Source organism: Oncorhynchus mykiss, chromosome 3 (assembly GCF_057628025.1).
Source record: "Oncorhynchus mykiss isolate SJ-2025 chromosome 3, ASM5762802v1, whole genome shotgun sequence".
Classification (NCBI taxonomy): Eukaryota; Metazoa; Chordata; class Actinopteri; order Salmoniformes; family Salmonidae; genus Oncorhynchus; species Oncorhynchus mykiss.
In genome coordinates, this window is record NC_143024.1 from 59,448,999 (window position 1) to 59,473,645 (window position 24,647).

General features: G+C 43.7%; 1 protein-coding gene across 6 annotated transcripts; it reads right to left on the reverse strand.

Annotated features, from left to right (window-relative positions):
• Window positions 1-394: 394 nt before the first annotated feature.
• LOC110520059 (WD repeat, SAM and U-box domain-containing protein 1) lies at window positions 395-23,398 on the reverse strand. 6 transcript variants are annotated; one of them, XM_021597052.3, is made up of 13 exons: window positions 23,127-23,233; window positions 22,622-22,899; window positions 22,480-22,534; window positions 20,606-20,793; window positions 18,308-18,394; window positions 16,496-16,589; window positions 15,770-15,803; window positions 15,558-15,598; window positions 15,355-15,461; window positions 14,594-14,620; window positions 13,203-13,388; window positions 2,342-2,476; window positions 395-1,175 (listed from the first exon to the last, which is right to left on the reverse strand). In XM_021597052.3, the coding sequence occupies exons 2-13, from the start codon at window positions 22,875-22,877 to the stop codon at window positions 1,024-1,026; spliced, it is 1,362 nt and encodes a 453-aa protein (XP_021452727.1). In that variant the 5' UTR covers window positions 22,878-22,899; window positions 23,127-23,233; the 3' UTR covers window positions 395-1,023. The 6 variants fall into 6 exon arrangements, with proteins under 6 accessions (XP_021452727.1, XP_021452728.1, XP_021452725.1 ...); XM_021597053.3 differs by lacking the exon at window positions 14,594-14,620 and having other exon boundaries at window positions 23,127-23,398; XM_021597050.3 differs by having other exon boundaries at window positions 22,480-22,899.
• Between the last annotated feature and the right edge of the window lie 1,249 nt (window positions 23,399-24,647).

The following is a 24,647-nucleotide window of genomic DNA, read 5'->3' on the forward strand; positions in this document are numbered from 1 at the left end:
AGTATTTTAATATGTATGTATGTTGAAATGGTTGCCATGTTTCCAGTATTGTGAGCTGTGTTACCCATAATCACATAGTGTAATAGAATATTACTGCCATTCCCAACATAGGGAAATAAAATCCCACAGAGAAAACACTCAGGCCTGCTGGCTGTCATTGTAGCAGGGAACAGGAGGCACAGTTCAACATAGCTCTGGTCCAGGGTGGTAGAGCCCGTTTGAATGCACACTAAACGTCATGGACCAGAGCAAAGTTAGACAATACATTTTAGAACCACATGTTTATACAGTATAAACGTCGACTCCAATTTAGTTTATTCCCAGAAAATCCTATTGCACAAATGATGTAAAGCTCTAGTAATTTGCAAGGCACACACAGGCAAACGACATATCATTCATTCATGAATAATCACCCTTGTTTAATCAAAAGTATGTAATAGAACTGTGCAGTGAACTGATTGTCAGTGATCACATTGTACAAATTTGTCTTGATTCTGAAATGCCCCCTTCGCATTTAGGATTTCAAGTTGAAGGCCGACCATAGTACTGCAGGCATTGTTTCCAGAAAACAAGACCCCACATTTATAGTGAATGGGGAAATGGCGATTTTTGTGGTAAATATTTGTGGATATAAAAACCTTTTCCAAACACAATCATGGTACATGATTTCTATTTCACTGGATGTATGTCTTTGAAGCAATTCCCTTAAAATCACACATAGACAAAGTTCTAAGGATCATTTAGTTGCTAATGGTAGCCTGTAGTACCTGGTTGGCCTTCAACTTGAGGTTCTCCATGAGAGGGGGTAGCACTGAGCTAGCCTGCACCGTCACTTCCTAGAGTAGCTCAAACTGCGCATGCAATGTTTCCAAAAACTTAATGTAGCAAGATGGCGACATGCTGAAATGACACTTCCTGACCATCAAATGCACCACTGAGTATTCTCATAGGAAACAATTGGGTGACCTCATTTTATAGTCTGCTTCAGAATAAGGCATTACTGATTACTCGTACACCAATCCATCACTGAGTGGCAGTCCAACGGCCAATAGCGGTCTTCAGGCTTCTGTTGGGCATGACCAGAGTGGTTGGTAAAGGTAGGTTGGTCATGGGACTGGAGCGGTTCTTAGCGCTGATCCAACTCTCAATGGCCTCCCTCTCATAGGAATATCCATCTGTTGATTTTAGACACATTTTATACATCAGACATTAACATAATTACTTTTATAGGCTACGTACAGTATAACGTGAGTTGGAGCAGGAAACAGTGCATGTTTTTTTTTTAAACAATAACAAATTGGCTACGTTAGCCTTGACGAACAAGGACATGTGCAGTTGGAAAGTATTCAAACCCCCTTACTTTTTCCATATTTTGTTACGTTACAGCTTTATTCTAAAATGGATTTTAAAAAACAATTCTTAGTCTACACACAATACCCCATAATGACAAAGCGAAAACAGGTTTTCTAAATGTTTGCAAATGTATTAAAAATAAAAAACAAATACCTTATTTACATAAGTGTTCAGACCTTAGCTATGAGACTCGATATTGAGCTCAAGTGCATCCTGTTTCCATTGACCATCCTTGATGTCTCTACAACTTTAATGGAGTCTACCTGTGGTAAATTCAGTTGATTGGACATGATTTGGAAAGGCAGACACACTCTAAATGTCCTTGAGTGGCCCAGCCAGAGCCCGGACTTGAACCCGATTGAACATCTCTGGAGAGACCTGAAAATAGCTGTGCAGCGACAAGCCCCATCCAACCTGACAGAGCTTGAGAGGATCTGCAGAGAATGCGAGAAACTCCCCAAATACAGATGTGCCAAAGTTTGTAGCGTCATACCCAAGAAGACTCAAGGCTGTAATTGCTGCCAAAGGTGCTTAAACAAAGTACAGAGTAAAAGGTCTGAAAGTGTGTAGCGTCATACCCAAGAAGACTCGAGGCTGTAATTGCTGCCAAAGGTGCTTAAACAAAGTACTGAGTAAAAGGTCTGAATAGTAAATCAGATATTACATTTTTCTTTTTAAACACATTTGCAAAAATGTCTAAAAACCTGTTTTTGCTTTGTCATTCTGGGGCATTGTGTGTAGATGGAGGGACATTTTTTAGAATAATGCTGTAATGTAACAAAATGTGTAAAAAGTGAAGGGTTCTGAATATTTTCTGAATGCACTGTACGGTTGCGTTTAGACCGGCAACCCAACTTTTTTCCACTAATTAGTCTTGACAAATCTTTTCAAGTCAGATTTTTCAGAGCTGATCGGATTGGTCAAAAGGCCAATTAATGGAAAAAATACACAGCCTGTGAGACAGATGTTTTCATGCCCTCTCCCTCACCTGCAGCAATGACAGGGTCCTTCATCACCTCTCTGGTGATTGGACAGAGGAACTCATCTGGGGCGTCTAGTCCCGTCAACTCTGCCTTCAGAGCTTCCACCTTCCTCAGGACTTTACCACGGAGACCCACCGACTCTAGAAAAACAATGGCAACATACAAAACTATACTGGACAAACATATAAAACGCAACACGTAAAGTGTTGGTCCCATGTTTCAAGAGCTGAAATCAAAGAACCCAGAAATGTTCCATATGCACAAAAAAACGTATTTCTCTTAAATGTTGTGCACAAATTTGTTTACATCCCTGTTAGTGAGCATTTCTCTTTTGCCAAGATAATCCACCCACCTGACAGGTGTGGCATATCAACAAGCATATTAAACAGCATGATCATTACACAGGTGCACCTTGTGCTGGGAGCAGGCAATTGTTAAATAAAAAATGTAAATACACAGGTGCAGTTTGTTCTGGAGACAAAAAGCCACTGAAATATGCAGTTTTGTCCCACAACACAATGCCACAGATGTGTCAAGTTGAGGGAGCGAGCAATTGGCATGCTGACTGCAGGAATGTCCACCACAGCTGTTGCCAGAGAATTGAATGTTAATTTCTCTACCATAAGTGTAACCACGCCAGCCCAGGACCTCCACATCCGGCTTCTTCACCTGTAGGATCGTTTGAGACCTGTCACCCGGACAGCTGATGAAACTGAAGAAGAGTTTTTCTGTCTGTAATAAAGCCCTTAAAACTCATTCTGATTGTCTGGGCCTGTATAGATAAGTCATATTTATGGTTATTTGTGGTAGTAGTACATTTCCCTAGAAATTAACACAGCATGTGTGTGGACATTGGTGAAGGGTAAAGCCAAACTGAGGAACTGCCAGTGTCAGTGCTTCCATAAACAAGCCCTCATTATCTGTGCTAGGAAACCCAATGACAGCATCTACTGTTCAATAAAATGTGCAATCCTTTCTTCTGGCTTACCCCGATAAGAGACAGATGCATAAATCTGACTGGGATTCTCCTTCACCCATCTTCACAGAAACAAAGGGTACTACTGATGATTCAAAGCCTGTAGACAGTTTTAAAGCTCTGCTTTTCAAAAGCAGCAGGCAACTGAACGTCATCCCTGAGGATCACTTGAATGTTATTGGTGTTGGAACTTGGAATGTTCCACAGGAAGAGAGATGGTAGCCAGGAAGATGTCCGCTATCACTTGGGGCACAGCAAAGCAACCGCTGCTCGATAGAATTGTAACTCCTAAAGCCTACAGTTACCCAACGGAATAGGTTTGAATAGTGCATCTCCAGGGCCAGAGAATTGTGGTTTTCCGGTGGGTGCCAGTATGTCGACAGCAGGTACCAGTAGGCCACCTTTATTTAGAGCAGCACGTCACCTTTCTGGCATGGTGAAACAGAGCCCCAGACACAATGACGTCTGCCTCCGTCCGCCTCTTGGCTGCATTGTAGATGATTCAGTTAGGGCCTCTGGGGAGCAGAACTGAGCTGCAGTCTGAAAACGGCCTCATTGTCAGGCAGTTCGACAGGGTCCGGGATGTATACCAAGGAATGATCATCTCCCAAATCAAACTGTTTTGACTAGATGGTATACAGCTACAAACAGAAGTGACTTTTCGTAGCAGGTTAGGAGAATTAACGTAGCAGGTTAAGATAATTAGGTTAAGGTTAGGAAAAGGGTTAGGGTTAGCTAAAATTCTCCCCGATGCAACCTGAACATACAACCTTTTTACCGTAGCTTCATACCATCTAGCAGCAACCCAATCAGACCTCTTCCTGTGGAAGACCTTGCGCCTACATATGGAATGCTCTGTTTGTTAATCACAGTTCTGCCAGTGCCTAGTGACTTGGTGCTCAAGGGAAACAGATCTAAACACACACAAACACACACACGTGCGCTTAGGCTAGGAACTGACAGAAAACTGTGTTGGTGGCGTGAAAGACAGAAACTCCAGCACCACATGACTTTAGTGTCTCTGTAGAGTTAATTAGCTAGCACCTGCAATCAGGGGCCCCATGAGACTATGGGGATCAAACTCAACCAATGTGATTGGAGGAAACTCAGTGCAGATGCAGCACTATAGATAGATCGGGCAGTGCAATCACAAAAGGTCAAATCCCAGTGGGGAAAAGTGCTCAATCAAAATGTGTACGTCCAATCAGACTTGCTGAACCCATTAGTCATACAATTAACTAATGCGGATAAGGGAATTGCTCAACTCTGAGCAATATTTACAGTATCTTTCTTTGTGACTGCATTGCAGCAAATGAGGTGACATTCATGATTGCTTGCGAAATACACTTTGTAACTTACCCTCACAGTTTGCATATTGACAATCACAGGACCAAGACTACATTGGGATACATTGACAAACCACCATAAATCTGTAATGCAGCGGACTGAGGTTTGCTGTAGATGGGGATTGTTGTACCAGAAAAGCTAGTCCCTAGAGATAACACATGTCCTACTGTCCTACACCGAGGTGCTGTTCTCTCTGTGGGTGTGATGCAGAATTCACCCTAAACCCCTACAGCAGGGATCATCAACTAGGATGCAGCCGCGGGACAATTTATTTCTTGAGAGGATGGTCAGAACATAATTACAAATCATTTGTATTGACCGCAAGAAGCCAAAACAGATATATTTTACAAAAAAAAGTAAAATTTCAAACCTTGCTTATATTTCTATACAATTACATACACAGTATATTTCTATTATGCGTGGGAATACTTTGGAACAGATTTCCAAAATTAAAATCACTTGGTGTTTTTACAGTCTTTTATGGGGTCAGTTTTGGAACCCTCCTCTACAGAGATGTGGTGAAGAATCTCATTTGTTTCACTGTATCCACAAACAGCATCTTCAGGAAATCCTAAAGTAGGTTAGTGTGGACAGCAGAAAGGAAAGGGGATTCATAGCAGTGTATTGCTTCCTCAGTAACGATTCATTGGTAATGATTAATACTGATTCAGAAAACTATAGTCTTTATGGCACTATCTATTTCAATCATATCACAGTGAAGACACAGAGTAAACATGTAATTTTCTCTCTAACATTGATGGTTGAGGTAATAGCATGCTATAGAAAATGTAAGACACTAGGTCCTGTCCAAACTATTTTAACATCTAAGGTCATCTGATGGCTGATGGGAAATTGTCTGAAGCTAATTATATAAGCAAGTAATTTCCAATGGGACATTTTGGAAGTAGTAATGTCACACCTTGGCAGCCCCAAAGCAGATTACAATTTGATTTGGGGAGCATTGTGGGAATATTAGAAGCCAGATAAAAGCCTCTGTGGTATGTATTCCATTCCAACAGAATTGCACAATCCAGAATAATCCTATGTATCTACACCTGGGTCCCTTCATTACTAACGAGGAATGGAGATGCCAGTCACAGGTCAGACACAGGGGCGCCGCATGGCGGGGGTGGGGGGTGGGGGGGGCATTTGGTACATTTTTTTCAATATTAAATTAATAGCCATTCATCCTTAATATAATAATTTATTTACAATTGTACTAATAAAACTAAACTGTTTCTTTTTCACACCCTCTATTTACATGGTCCTGCCCCCAAACCAGGTGTGAACGGTACTTGCTAGCAGTGAATTGCGAGTGAGGAATGCCGGTGGAGCATCATGTCTCAGCTTCCTAAAGAACAATCTGGTTTACAAAAACGAAAAGAAAGAAAAGACAGGAGAGAGGAAAGAAAGGGCGACACTGTCACCCAATTTTTCATAAAGAAAGATGGGTGTAGTCTTTGACTGGTGAAAATTAACCTGTTAGCAAATAGTGAAATAGGCTACTTTTGCTCCCCTAACATTAGTTACATAACATCTTCACAGGGTGTTTACATTTCACTCCTCTTTTAGCCAACATTTAATCATTGCAGGTAAACCTTCATACTAAATCAGATGCAGCCCTGTCTCCCCATCCCCATACCACTGAACCAGCCCTGTCTCCCCATCCCCATACCCCTGAACCAGCCCTGTCTCCCCATCCCCATACCCCTGAACCAGCCCTGTCTCCCCATCCCCATACCCCTGAACCAGCCCTGTCTCCCCATCCCCATACCCCTGAACCAGCCCTGTCTCCCCATCCCCATCCCCCTGAACCAGCCCTGTCTCCCCATCCCCATCCCCATACCCCTGAACCAGCCCTGTCTCCCCATCCCCATACCCCTGAACCAGCCCTGTCTCCCCATCCCCATCCCCCTGAACCAGCCCTGTCTCCCCATCCCCATCCCCATACCCCTGAACCAGCCCTGTTTACCCATCCCCATACCCCTGAACCAGCCCTGTCTCCCCATCCCCATACCCCTGAACCAGCCCTGTCTCCCCATCCCCATCCCCATACCCCTGAACCAGCCCTGTTTACCCATCCCCATACCCCTGAACCAGCCCTGTATCCCCGGCCCCCTGAACCAGCCCTGTCTCCCCATCCCCATCCCCCTGAACCAGCCCTGTCTCCCCATCCCCATCCCCCTGAACCAGCCCTGTCTCCCCATCCCCATCCCCCTGAACCAGCCCTGTCTCCCCATCCCCATCCCCATACCCCTGAACCAGCCCTGTCTACCCATACCCATCCCCATACCCCTGAACCAGCCCTGTCTACCCATACCCATCCCCCTGAACCAGCCCTGTCTACCCATACCCATCCCCATACCCCTGAACCAGCCCTGTCTACCCATCCCCATCCCCCTGAACCAGCCCTGTCTCCCCATCCCCATACCCCTGAACCAGCCCTGTCTCCCCATCCCCATACCCCTGAACCAGCCCTGTCTCCCCATCCCCATACCCCTGAACCAGCCCTGTCTCCCCATCCCCATACCCCTGAACCAGCCCTGTCTCCCCATACCCCTGAACCAGCCCTGTCTCCCCATCCCCATACCCCTGAACCAGCCCTGTCTCCCCATACCCATACCCCTGAACCAGCCCTGTCTCCCCATACCCCTGAACCAGCCCTGTCTCCCCATCCCCATACCCCTGAACCAGCCCTGTCTCCCCATACCCCTGAACCAGCCCTGTCTCCCCATCCCCATACCCCTGAACCAGCCCTGTCTCCCCATCCCCATACCCCTGAACCAGCCCTGTCTCCCCATCCCCATACCCCTGAACCAGCCCTGTCTCCCCATCCCCATACCCCTGAACCAGCCCTGTCTCCCCATCCCCATACCCCTGAACCAGCCCTGTCTCCCAACTGAAAAAGAAGGTGAGCAGCATAGTGTTGAATGACATGTCAGTTGGCATAGTACGTGGGATTTTTTTTTTTTTTTTTTATGAAAAAAATGAAAATAATTCAACCCTTTTTGAATGATAAGAATTCAAACACTAATTATTTTTCCACATAATGGTCATTATATGAAACAAAAACAGCCTAGCCTGTATTGGATGCTGGACAGTTTGAAGCATTGAGTGACTCAGTCTCTATAAGTGACAGCCAATGTTAAAATAATACCTTCAAATCATATGGCCAAGGTACGTCTCCATGGCTTTGATGCAGACTGAAATATGGTAGTTTACTGACATCTAGTGGTGGGATGGGGATAATTTGGGTCAATATTCTGCAGTTTTCAGTGCTGCTTAATTTTTTTCCGTGGTGCATGAAGTTGATTTAAGTCATTAAAGTAACTGAAATAGCAACTGAAATTTTGATTATGATGTTATTACAAACGATATTATAGGATATACTATCACATGCGTCAAGCACACTACAGAGCCAGGACCCTCTTCAAGTGATACAGTTTTGTCAGGGAGGAGTGTGGAAGTGGAGGAAGAGGTGAAAGACAGTGCCGGCAGTACCAATGACCAATCTGCTAGCCACGGCCCGCTAGCTTTCTGAACGCCGTGCCTTCCATTCGCCTAGCACAGTAGCGACTACCGAACGGCTCCCTGACGCACCTATTGCTGCTCATTGGACCCTATGATCACTCGGCTACACATGCCTCTCTAATGTCAATATGCCTTGTCTTCTGCTGTTCCGGTTAGTTATTATTGTTGTATTTCACTGTAGAGCCCCTAGTCCAGCTCAACATGCCTTGGATAGCTCTTTTGTCACACACCCCACACATGGGGAGACCTCACCTGGCTTAACTGGTGTCTCCAGAGATGCAAGCTATTTCATCGTCAATCAATGCCTAGGTTTACCACCACTGTACTCACATCCTACCATACCCTTGCCTGTACATTATGCCTTGAATCTATTCTATCACGCCCAGAAATCTGCTCCTTTTATTCTCTGTTCCCAACGCACTAGACGACCAATTCTTATAGACTTCAGCCGTACCCTTATCCTCCTCCTCCTCTGTTCCTCTGGTGATGTAGAGGTTAACCCAGCCCCCAGCTTTACACCTACACCCTAGGCGCTCTCATTTGTTAACGTCGGTAATTGTAAAAGCCTTGGTTTCATGTACGTTAACATCAGAAGCCTCCTCCCTAAATGTGTTTTATTTACTGCTTTAGCACACTCCGCCAACCCTGATGTCCTTGCCGTGTCTGAATCCTGGCTTAGGAAGGCCACCAAAAATTCAGAAATGTCCATCCCCAACTACAACATTTTACATCAAGATAGAACTGCCAAAGGGGGTGGAGTTGCAATCTACTGCAGAGATAGCCTGCAGAGTTCTGTCATACTATCCAGGTCTGTGCCCAAACAGTTCGAGCTTCTACTTTTAAAAATCCACCTTTCCAGAAATAAGTGTCTCACTGTTGGCGCTTGTTATAGACCCCCCAGCTGTACCCTGGACACCATGTGAATTGATTGCCCCCCATCTATCTTCAGAGTTCGTACTGTTAGGTGACCTAACCTGGGATATGCTTAGCACCCCGGCCGTCCTAAAATCTAAGCTAGATGCCGTCAATCTCCTACAAATTATCAAGGAACCTACCAGGTACAACCATAAATCCGTAAACATGGGCACCCTCATAGATATCATCCTGACCAACCTGCCCTCTAAATACACCTCCGCTGTCTTCAACCAGGATCTCAGCGATCACTGCCTCAATGCCTGCGTCCGCGATGGGTCTGCGGTCAAACAACCACCCCTCATCACTGTCAAACGCTCCCTAAAACACCTCAGCAAGCAGGCCTTTCTAATCGACCTGGCCCGGGTATCCTGGAAGGATATTGACCTCATCCCGTCAGTAGAGGATGCCTGGTTATTCTTTAAAAATGCTTTCCTCACCATCTTAAATAAGCATGCCCCATTCAAAGAAATGTTGAACTAAGAACAGATATAGCCCTTGGTTCACTCCAGACTTGACTGTCCTTGACTAGCACAAAGACTGCATTAGCATCGAATAGCCCCCGCGATATGCAACTTTTCAGGGAAGTCAGAAAACAATATACACAGTCAGTTAGGAAAGCTAAGGCTAGCTTTTTCAAACAGTAATTTGCATCCTGTAGCACTAATTCCAAAAGGTTCTGGGACACTGTAAAGTCCATGGAGAATAAGAGCCCTTCTTCCCAGCTGTCCACTGCACTGAGGCTAGGAAACACTGTCACCACCGATAAATCTACAATAATCGAGAATTTCAATAAGCATTTTTCTACGGCTGGCCATGCTTTCCACCTGGCTACCCCTACCCCGGCCAACAGCTATGCACCCCCCGCAGCAACTTGCCCAAGCCCCCCCCACTTCTCCTTCCGCCAAATCCAGATAGCTGATGTTCTGAAAGAGCTGCAAAATCTGGTTCCCTACAAATCAGCTGGGCTAGACAATCTGGACCCTCTCTTTATAAAATTATCTGCCGAAATTGTTGCAACTCCTATTACTAGCCTGTTCAACCTCTCTTTTGTATCATCTGAGATCCCTAAAGATTGGAAAGCTTCCACGGTCATTGACCTCTTCAAAGGGGGAGACACTCCAGACCCAAACTGTTATTGACCTATATCCATCCTGCCCTGCCTTTCTAAAGTCTTCAAAAGCCAAGTTAACAAACAGATCACCGACCATTTCAAATCCCACCATATCTTCTCCACTATGCAATCTGGTTTCCGAGCTGGTCATGGGTGCATCTCAGCCACGCTCAAGGTCCTAAAATATATCATAACCGCCATAGATAAAAGACAGTACTGTGCAGCCATTTTTATCGACCTGGCCAAGGCTTTCGACTGTCAATCACTGCATTCTTATCGGCAGACTCCATAGCCTTGGTTTCTCAAGTGACTGCCTCGCCTGGTTCACCAACTACTTCTCAGATAGAGTTCAGTGTGTCAAATCGGAGGGCCTGTTGTCCGGACCTCTGGCAGTCTCTGGGGGTGCCACAGGGTTCAATTCTCGGGCCGACTCTTTTCTCTGTATGTATCAATGATATCGCTCTTGCTGCTGGTGATTCTCTGATCCACCTCTACGCAGACAAAACCAGTCTGTATACATCTGGCCCTTCCTTGGACACTGTGCTAACAAACCTCCAAACAAGCTTCAATGCCATACAACACTACTTCCGTGGCCTCCAACTGCGCTTAAATGCTAGCAAAACTAAATGCATGCTACACAACAGATTGCTGTCTGCACCCACCCGCCCGCCTAGCATCACTACTCTGGACGGTTCTGACTTAGAATATGTGGAAAACTACAAATACCTAGGTGTCTGGTTAGACTGAAAACTCTCCTTCCAGACTCACATTAAGCATCTCCAATCCAAAATGAAATCTTGAATCGGCTTCCTATTTCGCAACAAAGCCTCCTTCACTCATGCTGCCAAACATACCCTCGTAAAACTGACTATCCTACGGATCCTTGACTTCGGTGATGTCATTTACAAAATATCCTCCAACACTCTACTCAGACTACATCCATTTGCTAATCACAGTGCCATCCGTTTTGTCACCAAAACCCCATATACTACCCACCACTGCGACCTGTATGCTCTTGTTGGCTGGCCCTCGCTTCATATTTGTTGCCAAACCCACTGGCTAAACGGTCATTTTTGCTAGGTAAAGTCCCGCCTTATCTCAGCTCACTGGTCACCATAGCAACACCCACCCGTAGCACGCGCTCCAGCAGGTATATTTCACTGGTCATCCCCAAAGCCAACTCCTCCTTTGGTCGCCTTTCCTTCCAGTTCTCTGCTGCCAATGAGTGGACACTTATATCTCCCTCTCTAACTTGATGCATCATCTGTCAGAGCAGCTTACCGATCACTGTACCTGTACACAGCCCATCTGTAAATAGCATACCCAACTACCTCATCCCCATACTGTTTTTTGTTGATCTTTTGCACCCCAGTATCTCTACTTGGCACATCATCATCTGCACATCTATCACGCCAGTATTAATACTAAATTGTAATTATTTCGCCACTATGGCCTATTTATTGCCTTACCTCCCTAATCTTACTACATTTGCACACACTGACATATATTTTTCTATTGTGTTATTGACTGTACGTTTTCTTATCCCAATGTGTAACTCTGTGTCGTTTGTGTCGCACTGCTTTGCTTTATCTTGGCCAGGTCGGAGTTGTAAATGAGAACTTGTTCTCAACTGGCCTACCTGGTTAAATAAAGGTGAAATAAAAATAAAATTTGTTTTTTTTAAATGCAGATGAGGATAGAGAGAAGGTGCACAGAAAGAGACAGACAAAGTGAGGATGTTGAAAAACAAGCTGATCAGTGACTTTGCTAGCAAGAAGGCTCACTCTTAGCGAGTAAAGCTGAGCAAGGGCCAGTGATAACTGTTAAATGGCATGGCAATGGATATCGGATCACTACACACGATGCCCACAGGCATGATAATGTTCATTTATTTGAATTGAAGAGGTTATTCATTCATGTTAAGAGAACTTTCCATTCAAGAATTGTACCATTAACATTACATTTAGACTGTAAAAGATGGCCTTTAGCACATTTCCTATAGAGGGTATCAGTCTTGCATCAAATAGTGAATTCCACTGAATGCAGAATGTTGCGTGCATGTCTGCACAGTGTTATATTTTCACAGCTCACTGTCAGTAAACATCGTACAGTAAATATTAGACTAAAAGAGAGTTGCAAGCCTGCAAAGGTAGAGTTATTTAAAGCGTTGAATGGGTTGATTGGGCTCTGGAGGTGTGTGGCTACAGCAATTGCGCAGGGTTGGTGTGGCCTGTGGTGGTGGGGCCCAAATGTGATATCTTTTCATGGGGCCCAAAACCCCTGCCGGGGCCCCTGGTTAGACATGCCTGGGATCTGTGTGTTGTGTTGTAGGTTGGGTGGCAAAAGGGTTTTACAGAAATCATAGTTGGAGGATTCTGGATGTCCTGATTCCGGGAATCTTCCAACCCGCAGTGTTTCCCCGCTGCACCACTGTTAAACTGTTGCCACACCCACATTTTTTACTAAATTAATCTGGATGGAAAAACACCTTCAGTGTAAATTTAAATGACTAGAAACAGTCAGAAAGTTTGTAGAAAATATAATTTACATTCATATCTATTTACATTAGATTATATATATATATATATATAATCTTTGAGAACTACAAATCACCAGAATAAAAGCTAAAACAATTAAACCAATAAATAAAATGAATTTGAGTTCTTTTGGCATGGCTGGATTACCGACCGAGCACATGCTTAGGGTCCCTGATTAGGGTCCCCATTGATTTGGTTACAATGTTTGAGCATAAGAATACAGAATTAGCCATTGCAAAATGTGCAGAACTGCAGGAAATTAGCTTTCACGCTGCACCATTTCCTGTCAACTCTTCTCAAACTCCTACAACAAAAAGTATCCCCCCCATACCCCACCTTTGCAAAAAAATATATAGGAGAAACACTGAACCCGGGTTTCTGGAAAATCTGGTAATTTGGGGAACGTTACCAGAATTTTGCAACCCTAGTTGTGAATTCCATGTCCTTACCGATGCTCAGCTCTGAGGCCAGGGTCTCCTTGGTCAGACAGAGCAGCTCAGGCCCGTCTATGTTATTGGTTGTGAAGGTTGTGACCAGCTCCTCCAGACCCTCCTCACTCAGCCAGGCCAACACATCCTCCTCGGACCAGTCGCTCACCAGCAGCCTGGAGTGACCTGACAGCTTCCTTCCTGCTCCTGTGGGACACACACAAACACAGGAAGGGAGGAAGGGCCTTCCCACATGCCCCCTCCTCGAGTCCTTCACCCCCGCCGTCTCCTGCAATACTACTTATCAGATCCCTACAAACACATCCCACACAAAGAAGACCCTTCATTGGTGCTGATAGCAAATGACCAACCAGTGATTCCTAACCTGTCACCAAACTATACATCCTCTTTTTATCAACAGTGCTTTAAATCACATTTGCATGCCCTGGGAATATTTATCAGCTTCGGAGCCCCCCCCCCCCCGGACAAGGTTGTGTTTTTCTGGCCTTTGCAGGCACACTGTTCGTCAGAGGCAACCTTCACATGACATTGTGCGAGCGGCTATCATTTGTCAGGTATCGCCAAGATAAAACGCACAGTGTTGTGTCCTGCGCTTGCTAATGACACCACGTAGGAAATGCAAAGCATGGAGTGTTTATCATTAAGCAGCTGAGTGATATTTCACATTAACGTGGCATTGTTCGCTTTTCCTCACCTCTCTCGCTCCCTTCACGTCACCCTCCATCTCTCGCTATCTGTTATCCCAGTCATTCACAATCGTTTCCTTGCCCCTCAGGCCAAAATTCCACCACCACTGAATTTCCCTCTCAGAAGCATACATGTGGATGGAGGCTTAATGATGTTATGTGAAACAGCACCAACACTATCAACCGAAACGCACCAGAACAGTAAGTGGCCTCTTATCAAATCTGCCTGCACTGTACGGTAACACCTCCCCCTTCACAGTCCCACAGAGATGGGAATCTGAGCCTGCATCCCAAATGGCACCCTACGGAACTAGTCAAAAGTAGTGCACTCTATTTGGGACTCAGGGGAAGGTCATGTCAATATCCGTGAAGGGGGGGGAGCTCTGCCAAGAGAGGGGTCTTTTTTTATCTGGAAAAGTTCCACTCTTGAACTGGCTCCTCCTCGTCATCTGTCACTTTACAAGTCCTCATCGTTTATTTTAATGCCTCCTCCAGACATCTCATCCATTTATTGGCCCAGCATCTGGCTCCAGCTCCCCTACGTACAGATCTAGGATCAGCTCCCCTAATCCTAACCCCATTAGTGGGGTAAATGCTAAACTAACCAAAGATCAGCATCTGTGGCCAGTATCTGGAGACTTCTGCTCCTGACCGTCCCATCGTGCACTGGAACGAATGAGAAGACATTTCCCTGTGTGTTCTTACCTTGGCACGAGGGGTTCCTGGGTTGAGCTAGAAGTCACAAGAAAACGCAAGATGAATCACATTCAAAGGAGATTGTGTACACAGAGCAAGAGGGAGAGCTTGGAATGTGCTCCGTCAACGTGCCTACTCTCAGAAGGAAACCCTCTGTTGAATACTCTAGTCTAGCTTGGCCCCCTGATGTCTGCAGACACGGCTTCATTTCCTGAGTGTTTACGCGTTTAAGACATTTCACCTGATTTATCTCTGTCTCTCCATTGGGCCCTCTGCAAGTGTGGCACTGTGGGGCTTAGAGGTTAGACAAGGTCATTATAGATCGCATCACCTAGGTTCAGAGCCAGCCTGCTAATGACCATTAAAGGGGGGGAAAAATAAAATAATAATTCTACTTCCTTTTCATCATCTCCAGCACCACCCAAACGTCAAATGGCCCGTTTCTACGTTTTGTAGTAAAAACTATATAAGATAAGTGTTTCCAATGACATCATGGGTGTGCATCATGTGATGTTAACCAACTGCATACAAATTGTCTAGAAACTGGTTGATGATGTCATTGGAAACACTTATCTTCCTCTTTATTTTTTTACTTTTAGTCTGGCCCTGTCAGCAGAGCAGGCACAGTACTCCTCCAGCTCTCCCAGAGGAGCTTCTCCCGCTGGGGCTGCATTCACACTACACTCCCTGTGGAACTGGCTGCCTGGCTCACACAAAATGGCTGCTGGGCTTTGATCGGTACATTAGGAGTACAGCAGGCTACTACCTACCCTGCCCGATATCTCTATCTGCTATCCTCCACACGTTGACCTTCTTGTCCATGGAGCCAGTAGCCATCCAGGGCAGGGTTGGAGAGAAGGCACAGGCTGTCACAAAGCTAAGAGAGGGAGGCACAGGAATTCAGTGTCTTTGATGCATACAATTCCACTGAGTTATCAAACGTCAGAGAGTAACAGGCAGGTCATGCTGGTACCTCTCATGCCGTTTCAAAGTGTGAAGGAGGACTCCATCGCTCTACAAAGGAAGAGATGAACAAACAGTGACAAAGAAGAATGTCTGGCATTTCACACTGTTTAGAGACTGTGATTTGTACACGGGAAGCAGTGGTGTTAGTGTGGACGGATACATCTGTTTAAAAAGCAAAACAACTTACTAAGACCACACCCAAGATTGTGTTTTACATACCGCATTGTACACGGTCACCGTCTTATCCACTGAGCTGAGAACACGTAAGAGTGATTACATGTATTTATTTTTCTCAACAGCTCATCAGTACAAGATACAAACAAATAAATCACACATAAAACAATTGTATTTTCCCATTATGTGCAGATATTAAGCAAAAACTGCTACTTCACTGAACAAACACGAGCATGAATGAGATTGAAGCCTCACTCACAGAGCAGAATGTTGTAACGGAGTAGAGAGTAGAGACCCCTAGTGGTACAATAGGATAACAGCAGTATTTAAACGCAGCAATGGATGTTTCTACCTGATTATACCAACAGAGGCTTATTCCTACTGAATAGGGATGTATAGATTTTTTGGTCACACCTTACATTACAGTGATGCAATGACTGTAATTATTCCTGTAAGTACCCTAGAGTAGCATTAAGGCTATGCCAAAATGAGTGTTAGGGTAGTCCCCACTGGGTACAGACGTCAAAGCATATTCCACGTTGGTTCAACGTAATGTCATTGAAATGATGTGGAAACAACGTTGATTCAACCAGTGTGTGCCAAGTGGGTCTGGTCTAAGGCGTTTGTGCGGCTTGCGTAAGGATAGCTCTGGTCCAGGGTGTTCATGCAGCTCGCCATCCGCACAAAACACCCTGGACCAGAGCTATGGTTAGGGTTAAGGGTCATGAGAGGACTAACATCAGAGCATACATGGAGGACGGACGGTCTTACCCTGAGACAAGCAGCTCACCATCAGAAGAGAAGGCACAGGAGAGCACAGGGGCCGACTGACCAGTCAGCGTGTGGAGCAGCTTCATCTCACAGGCTGGGAATCAATAACACACAAAGACCTCATGTAGAGAAGACCTCGCACCCACTGGCTGTGTGTCACACTGACCACCCCTCTGACCATCCCTGGAACCCTTCCCATGACCACAAACACAGTTGGATTAACAACTGACTGTTCATTTAGGATTTGGCTACACACACACACTACATTCCAATTCAGTAATGCCACATCGTGTTTGCAGGTTGACAACTGAGCACTGTGGTAAGGCTGTTGTTCCTTTTCAAATTCATCTTATCTACATGACATTCTTTCCCTGCTGGCAAGTCATTCAAAATCTCTAATTTCTTCTTTTTAATTGAGCCTTTACAGGCTGAGTAAGTAGTGATGGCCATGTGGCTATTAAAATTCACAGTGAATGAAGAGATAAAGATAGAAATGATTGTTTTCTTTCTAAAACACACAACAACAAAAAAAAAATGCTACAGGACAATTAAGGAGGAAACGCATGAATAATAACACATCGGCTACAGGAAGCAGAAGCAGAATGCCAGTTGAATTGAAAGGTTACTGACACAAAAGAGAACTGAAAAATGATGACAATAAAAATTCCACCCATGCGGCTAAGCCCATCTGCAAAGGACAATTTCCTGTGAATGTGGAACAATAACCAGGCGAGGCACAGCACCAGGGCCTGTACTTTGCAGCAGGCGGCCTATTCTGCAGCCTGTGAGAGGTACGTGTTCTCTGGTTTCATTCCCTGTGTTTCTGTGTGCTCCCTTCAGTGTCCTGTGTCTGCTGCTCTAGGACAAAGGCACCACAACACATCCATGTGGAACACCACTCTGGACGCACGGCTCACCCAGGAACAGCTGTTTCGGATTATCTCCTCATGTGTAGTTCCCACCGTGAAGCATGGAGGAGGTGGTGTGGTGTGGTGTGGGGTGGTGACACTGTCTGTGATTTTATGGCATGCTTAACCAGCATGGATACCACAGCATTCTGCAGTGATATGCCATCCCATCTGGTTTGGGTTTAGTGGGACTATCATTTGTTTTTCAATAGGACAATGACCCAACACACCTCCAGGCTGTGTAAGAGCTATTTGACCAAGAAGGAGGGTGATGGAGTGTTGCATCAGATAACCTGGCCTCCACAATCACCCGACCTCAACCCAATTGAGATGGTTTGGGATGAGTTGGACCGCAGAGTGAAGGAAAAGCATCCAACAAGTGCTCAGCATGTGTAGGAACTCCTTCAAGACGGTTGGAAAAGCATTCCAGGTGAAGCTGGTTGAGAGAATGCCAAGAGTGTGCAAAGCTGTCATCAAGGAAAAGGGTGGCTACTTTTTTGGTTACTACATAATTCCATGTGTGTTATTTCATAGTTTTGATGTCTTCACTATTATTCTACAATGTAGAAAATAGTAAAAATAAAGAAAAACTTTTGAATGAGTAGGTGTGTCCAAACTTGACTGGTACCGTATATATACAGATATACACACATCTAGAACAGAGACCAGCATATTGGACTCTTTAACTAGTATGTGTTGAAAATACCATAAACAGATTTTAAACAAAGTTTGGATACATGTATTAAATGTTCATATGGAAAGGTACTGATGCGGTTTGTTCTAAACTAATGCAATTATTTTATTCAGTTCAGATAATTCAAGGTTGTTGATGCTGCTCCCTATCTTTTCGCGAGAGAGAGAAGAGAGAAAGAGACTGGGTTGAATGAAGGCCAGGCCAGCTTACCTGCTGCACCATGCTGAGATACGATCCATACCTTCAGTTGACTGTCCTGTCCACAGGAGGCCAATCGAAACTCGACCGAACTGAAATCTGTGGAGCAGAGGAACAAACGCGGCACATTGGCCCTCCATCAGAATAATAATATTAACTTGTTTACAAACCAGGCAATAGCCCTCATAATAAAACCCCATCACAATAGGAGGACACACATGGTTGTTGCCTATCATTTGAAGTGCTGGGCAACATTGATAATACATTTCAGGCAATTTCTAGAATTCAACTCTGACAATCTTAAATGGATTGCATTGATAATAGGAACTCATGTTAATTAAAGAGTCATTGATTAAAGAGTAAATAAATGTTTCACCAGTTTAATAAATGATTAGCTGAGAGCGGGTGGAACATCAAAAAAGACTGTAGGAAATAAATACAAATACTGATCTACAGTGTCTTCAGAAAGTATTTATACCCATTGACTCATTCCACATTTTGTTGTGTTACAGCCCGAATTCAAAATCAATAAATATATTTTTCCCCCTCACTCATTTACACACCCCGTAATGACAAAGTTAAAAAAAAATGTTTTGCAATTTTTGAAAATGTACAAAAAATGTCATATAGAAATATCTAATTTACATAAGTATTCAAACCCCTGAATCAATACTGTAAATGTTAGAATTACATTAGGCAGTGATTACAGCTGTGAGTCTTTCTGGGTAAGTCTAAGAGCTTTGCAAACCTGGAATGTACAATATTTCACAATATTCTTTAAAAAAAATTATTCAAGCTCAAGTTGGTTGTTGGTCATTGCTAGATAGCCATTTTCAAGTCTTGCCATAGATTTTCAAGCCGATTTAAGTCAAAACTTTAACTAGGACACTCAGGAACATTCAATGTTGTCTTGGTAAGCAACATTCAATGTTGTCTTGGTAAGCCTTGTATTTTAGGTTATTTTGCTGCTGCAAATGTGAATTTGTCTCCCAGTGTCTGTTGGAAAGCAGACTGAACCAGGTTTTCCTTTAGGATTTTGCCTGTGCTTAGCTCTATTACATTTATTTTTATCCTAAAAAAACTCCCTAGTACTTTGTCCAAAACATAATGCTTTGAATTCAAGACCAAGTTAATTTCTTTGCCACATTTTTTGCAGTTTTACTTTAGTGCCTTGTTGCAAACACAATGCATGTTTTGGAATATTTTGATTCTGTAAAGGCTTTCTTCTTTTTACTCTGTCATTTAGGTTAGTATTGTGGAGTAACTACAATGTTGATGAGCCATTTTCAGTTTTCTCCTATCACAGCCTATAACTGTTTTAAAGTTAGTTGGAGGTTGGAGACTTATATCTCCCTCACTAACTTTAAGCGTCAGCTGTCAGAGCAGCTTACCGATCGCTGCAGCTGTACACAGACCATCTGTAAATAAATCCAACCAACTACCTACCTCATCAGTATTTGTACTTGCACATCTATCACTCTATCAATTGTAATTACTTTGCCACTATTGGCCTATTTATTGCTTCACTTTATACAGATTTTTCTATTGTCCAACTCATCCCAAACCATCTCAATTGGGTTGAGATCGGTTGATTGTGGAGGCCTTTTACCAGGTAGGCCCTTTTGAAGTCTCATTTACAACTGCGAGCTGGCCGAGATAAAGCAAAGCAGTGTGACAAAAACAACAACACAGGACATGTCCTATCTTGGCCAGGTCGCAGTTGTAAATGAGACTTCAACTGGCCTACCTGGTAAAAGGCCTCCACAATCAACCGATCTCAACCCAATTGAGATGGTTTGGGATGAGTTGGACCGCAGAAGGAAAAAAGGGAAGGAAAAACCCAGGCGACACTGGGCCAATTGTTCACCGCCCTATGGGACTCCGAATCACGGCTGGATGTGATGCAGCCTGGATTCGAACCAGGTACTGCAGTGACACCTCTTGCACTGAAATGCAGTGTCTTAGACAACCACGCCACTCAGGAGCCTAGTATATGTGGGAACTCCTGTTGGAAATGCATTCCAGGTGAAGCTGGTTGAGAAAATGTGGCTACTATGAAGAATCTAAAATATATTTTGATTTGTTGAACACTTTGTCACTCCATGATTCCATATGTGTTATTTCATAGTTGTGATGTCATCACTATTGTTATACAATGTAGAAAATAGTCAAAATAAAGAAAAATCCATGAATTAGTAGGTGTGTCCAAACTTTTGACCGGTACTGTATGTGTGTTTTTTCCTTACACATGATACCTCAACTGGGCACTATCCCAATTTGAATGAGGTAACTATGCTGTGCTCATCTTACCAATGTCAAACTGGGGTGCAAAATGGCAGCAGGCCACCCCCATATCATGGGCATCCCTCTCTGCATAGAGCTGCTTCATGTCCAAATCCCACACTTTGATATCTCCAGATGTACATCCTGTCACAAACATCTGACCACATGGAGTGAAGCAGCACGCCATCACCGTGGCCTCTGTCACGGCCTTAGATCTGGGAGGTTGAACATTGGAATATGACGTACCATTTTAAAGAGTAGGCCTATATACACTTATTAGGTTGGAGAAATGAGGGCAAGCAATACAATGCTTTATTCAAGATTGGACACACCAACTTCAAAAGTTTGGACACATTCAAGGGTTTTTCTTTATTTGACCATTTTCTGCATTGTAGAATAATAGTGAAGACATCAAAACTATGATATAACACATATGGAATCATGTTGTAACCAAATAAAAGTGTTAAACAAATCAAAATGTAGATTATTCCAATTAGACACCCATTTCCTTGATGGCAGCTTTGCACGCTCTTGGCATTTTCTCAACCAGCTTCACATGGAATGCTTTTCCAACAGTCTTGAAGGAGTTCCCACAAATGCTGAGAACTTATTGGCTGCTTTTCCTTCATTCTGCAGTCCAAATCATCCCAAATCATCTCAATTGGGTTGAGGTCGGGTGATTGTGGAGGCCAAGTCATCTGATGCAACACTCCATCACTCTCCTTCTTGGTCAAATAGCCCTTACACAACCTGGAGGTGTGTTGGGTCATTGTCCTGTTGAAAAAAAAATAGTCTCACTAAGCCCAAACCAGATGGGATGGACTATCGCTGCAGAATGCTGTGGTATCCATGCTGGTTAATTGTGCCTTAAATTCTAAATAAATCACTGACACTGTCACCAGCAAAGCACACCCACACCATCACACCTCCTCCACGGTGGAAACCACACATGCGGAGATCATCCGTTCACCTACTCTGCATCTCACAAAGACACAGCGGATGGAACCAAAAATCTCCAATATGGACTCATCAGACCAAAGGACAGATTTCTACCGGTCTAATGTCCATTGCTTGTGTTTCTTGGCCCAAGCAAGTCTAATTTTTATTGGTGTCCTTTAGTGGTGTTTTTTTTTGCAGCAATTTGACCATGAAGGCCTGGTTCACGCAGTCTCCTCTGAACAGTTGATGTTGAGATGTGTCTGTTACTTGAACTCTACGAATAATTAATTTGGGCTGCAATCTGTGGGGCAGTTAACTCTAATAAACATATCCTCTGCAGCAGAGGTAACTGTGGGTCTTCTTTTCCTGTGGCGGTCCTCATGAGAGTCAGTTTCATCATAGCGCTTGATGGTTTTTGCAACTGCACTTGAAGAAACGTTCAAAGTTCTTGACATTTTCCGGATTAACTGACCTTCATGTCTTAAAGTAATGGACTGTTGTTTCTCTTTGCTTATTTGAGCTGATCATGCCATAATATAGACTTGGTCTTTTACCAAATAGGGCTATCCCCACCTACCTTGTCACAACACAACTGATTGGCTCAAATGCATTAAGAAGGAAAGACATTCCACAAATTAACTATTAACAAGGCACACCTGTTCATTACAATGCATTCCAGGTGACTACCTCATGAAGGTGGCTGAGAGAATGCCAAGTGTGCAAAGCTGTCATCAAGGCAAAGGGTGGTCACTTTGAAGAATCTCAAATATATTTTGATGTAACACTTTTTTTGGTAACTACATGATTCCATATGTGTTATTTCATAGTTTTGATGTCTTCACTATTATTATACAATGTAGAAAATAGTACAAATAAAGAAACATCTTTGAATGAGTAGGTGTGTCCAAACTTTTGACTGGTACAATGCAATATAGGGATTTGTCTCATGATCTAACACCTACTTGCGTAATTTCTTAGAGTGGAAATCCCAAAGGGCCAAGGTTCCATCTGATGCCCCTGACAGCAGGAGAGAGGAGTAGGGAGACAGTGAGCACACCCTGACTGGGCTGCCTCCAGGATGTTCAAATTTCGTCTTTACCTCACCTGTTGCCATACTCCAAATGATAGTTAAAGCGTCTGTGGAACAGGTGAACAGGTAGGTGCCACATACACTGAAACTGCAGCAGTGAACTCCATATCGATGGCCTGACAGAGGCGAAAACGGCAACTCCGAGAAGTCATTGGTGTTATAGATGCGTATGGTCTTATCCCCGGAGCAAGTCGCCAGTAGTGTGGGGGAGAACGCGCACCAATATACTTCATCTCGATGGTCCTGGAGCGTGCAGATTAATGACACCATTTTGTCACAGTAGATGCACTTCCTGTAAATAAAAGTGAACAACCTTAGCTTACACTAGGTGGCGCAAAACACCCAGGTATTAACGGAACCGAAATTAAGTATGAATATCACTGGATATAGAATAATACACCAAAATCAGGTAGGTACTACTTTCATGTGTGCAGGTGTTAAATCAGACAAAGGCGTTTTGTTACTGATATTGTTAATATTGCCAAATCTAAAACTATGAATCTTTGAAAACAGTCTTACCTTTCTTTACCTTTTATCAGCCGACCTTGTGCTGTTGGTGACAGGTGGCGCTTACCTTTTGTACACAATAAACCTCATGACCGATTGCTCAACACGTGACATTGGAAGTTGTTATATGACACTGGAAAATGTCCTTGTATTTACGAACTGTTTCTCAAATATCCAATTTACTCTTTCGAGGTAGAAAGGAGTTGGAGCACGTAATAAAATAAAAAAACAGAGATGTAGTTATTTTAGCTCAATTGAATCCATTGTACAGGATGCGGGCAGGTGGCTGACGTTTCGACGTCAAGAGTGACTTGAGCCATTACACTTAATATCCTATTTACAGCGTAGTGGCCCATTGAGACAGTGTAAGAAAAAATGTTAAGGTAAATGGCAAATTATAGAACAAAATAATACGAGAAACATTGAGTTTCGTTAATCAATAGGCCTTGTCGATACTGATACACTGAACAAAAATATAAATGCAGCAAGTATTGGTCCCATGTTTCATGAGTTGAAATAAAATAATCCAGAAATTGTCAATACACACTCAAATGTTGTGCACATTTTTTTTTTACATCCTTGTTAGTGAACATTTCTCCTTTGCTAAGGTAATCCATCCACCTGACAGGTGTGACATATCAAAAAGCTGATTAAACAGCATGATCATTATTACACGTGCATCTTGTGCTGGGGACAAAAGGCCACTCTAAAATGAGCAGTTTTGTCACGCCACAGAAGTCTCAAGTGTTGAGGGAGTGTGCAATTGGCATGCTGACTGCAGGAATGTCCTTACCAGAGAACTGAATGTTAATTTCTTAACCATAAGCCGCCTCCAACAATGTTAAAGAATTTGACAGTACGTCCAACAGGCCTCTCAACCGCAGTTTGCTGATGTCAAGGTTGTGAACAGACTGCCCCATGGTGGCAGTGGGGTTATGGTATGGGCAGGCAGAAGCTACTGACAACTGCAATTGCATTTTATCAATGGCAATTTGAATGCAGAGATACAGTGACAAGATCCTGCGGCCCATTGTTGTGCCATTCTTCCGTCACCATCGTCTCATGTTTCAGCATGATAATGCTGATCATTCCTAAAACCTGAAAATGTCAAGTTCTTCAATGGCCTGCATACTCACCAGACATGTCACCAATTGAGCATGTTTGGGGTGCTCTGGCTCAACAGCGTGTTCTAGTTCCAGCAATTTCATACAGCTATTGAAGAGTGGGACAACATTCCACAGGCCACAATCAACAGCCTGATCAACTCAATGTGAAGATGTGACCGCCATTTGCCTCATACAGCGTGACACCACATACTGACTGGTTTTATGATCCATGCACCTACCTTGTCTTATCTGTGACCAATAGATGCATATCTGTATTCCCAGTCATGTAAAGTCCATAGATTTAGGCCTAATGAATTGATTTCAATTGACCGATTTCCTGATATGAATTGTAACTCAGTAAAATCTTTCAAATTGTTGTGTTCATATTTTTGTTCAGCAAACATAGGTTATTTGTGATAATTGGGTG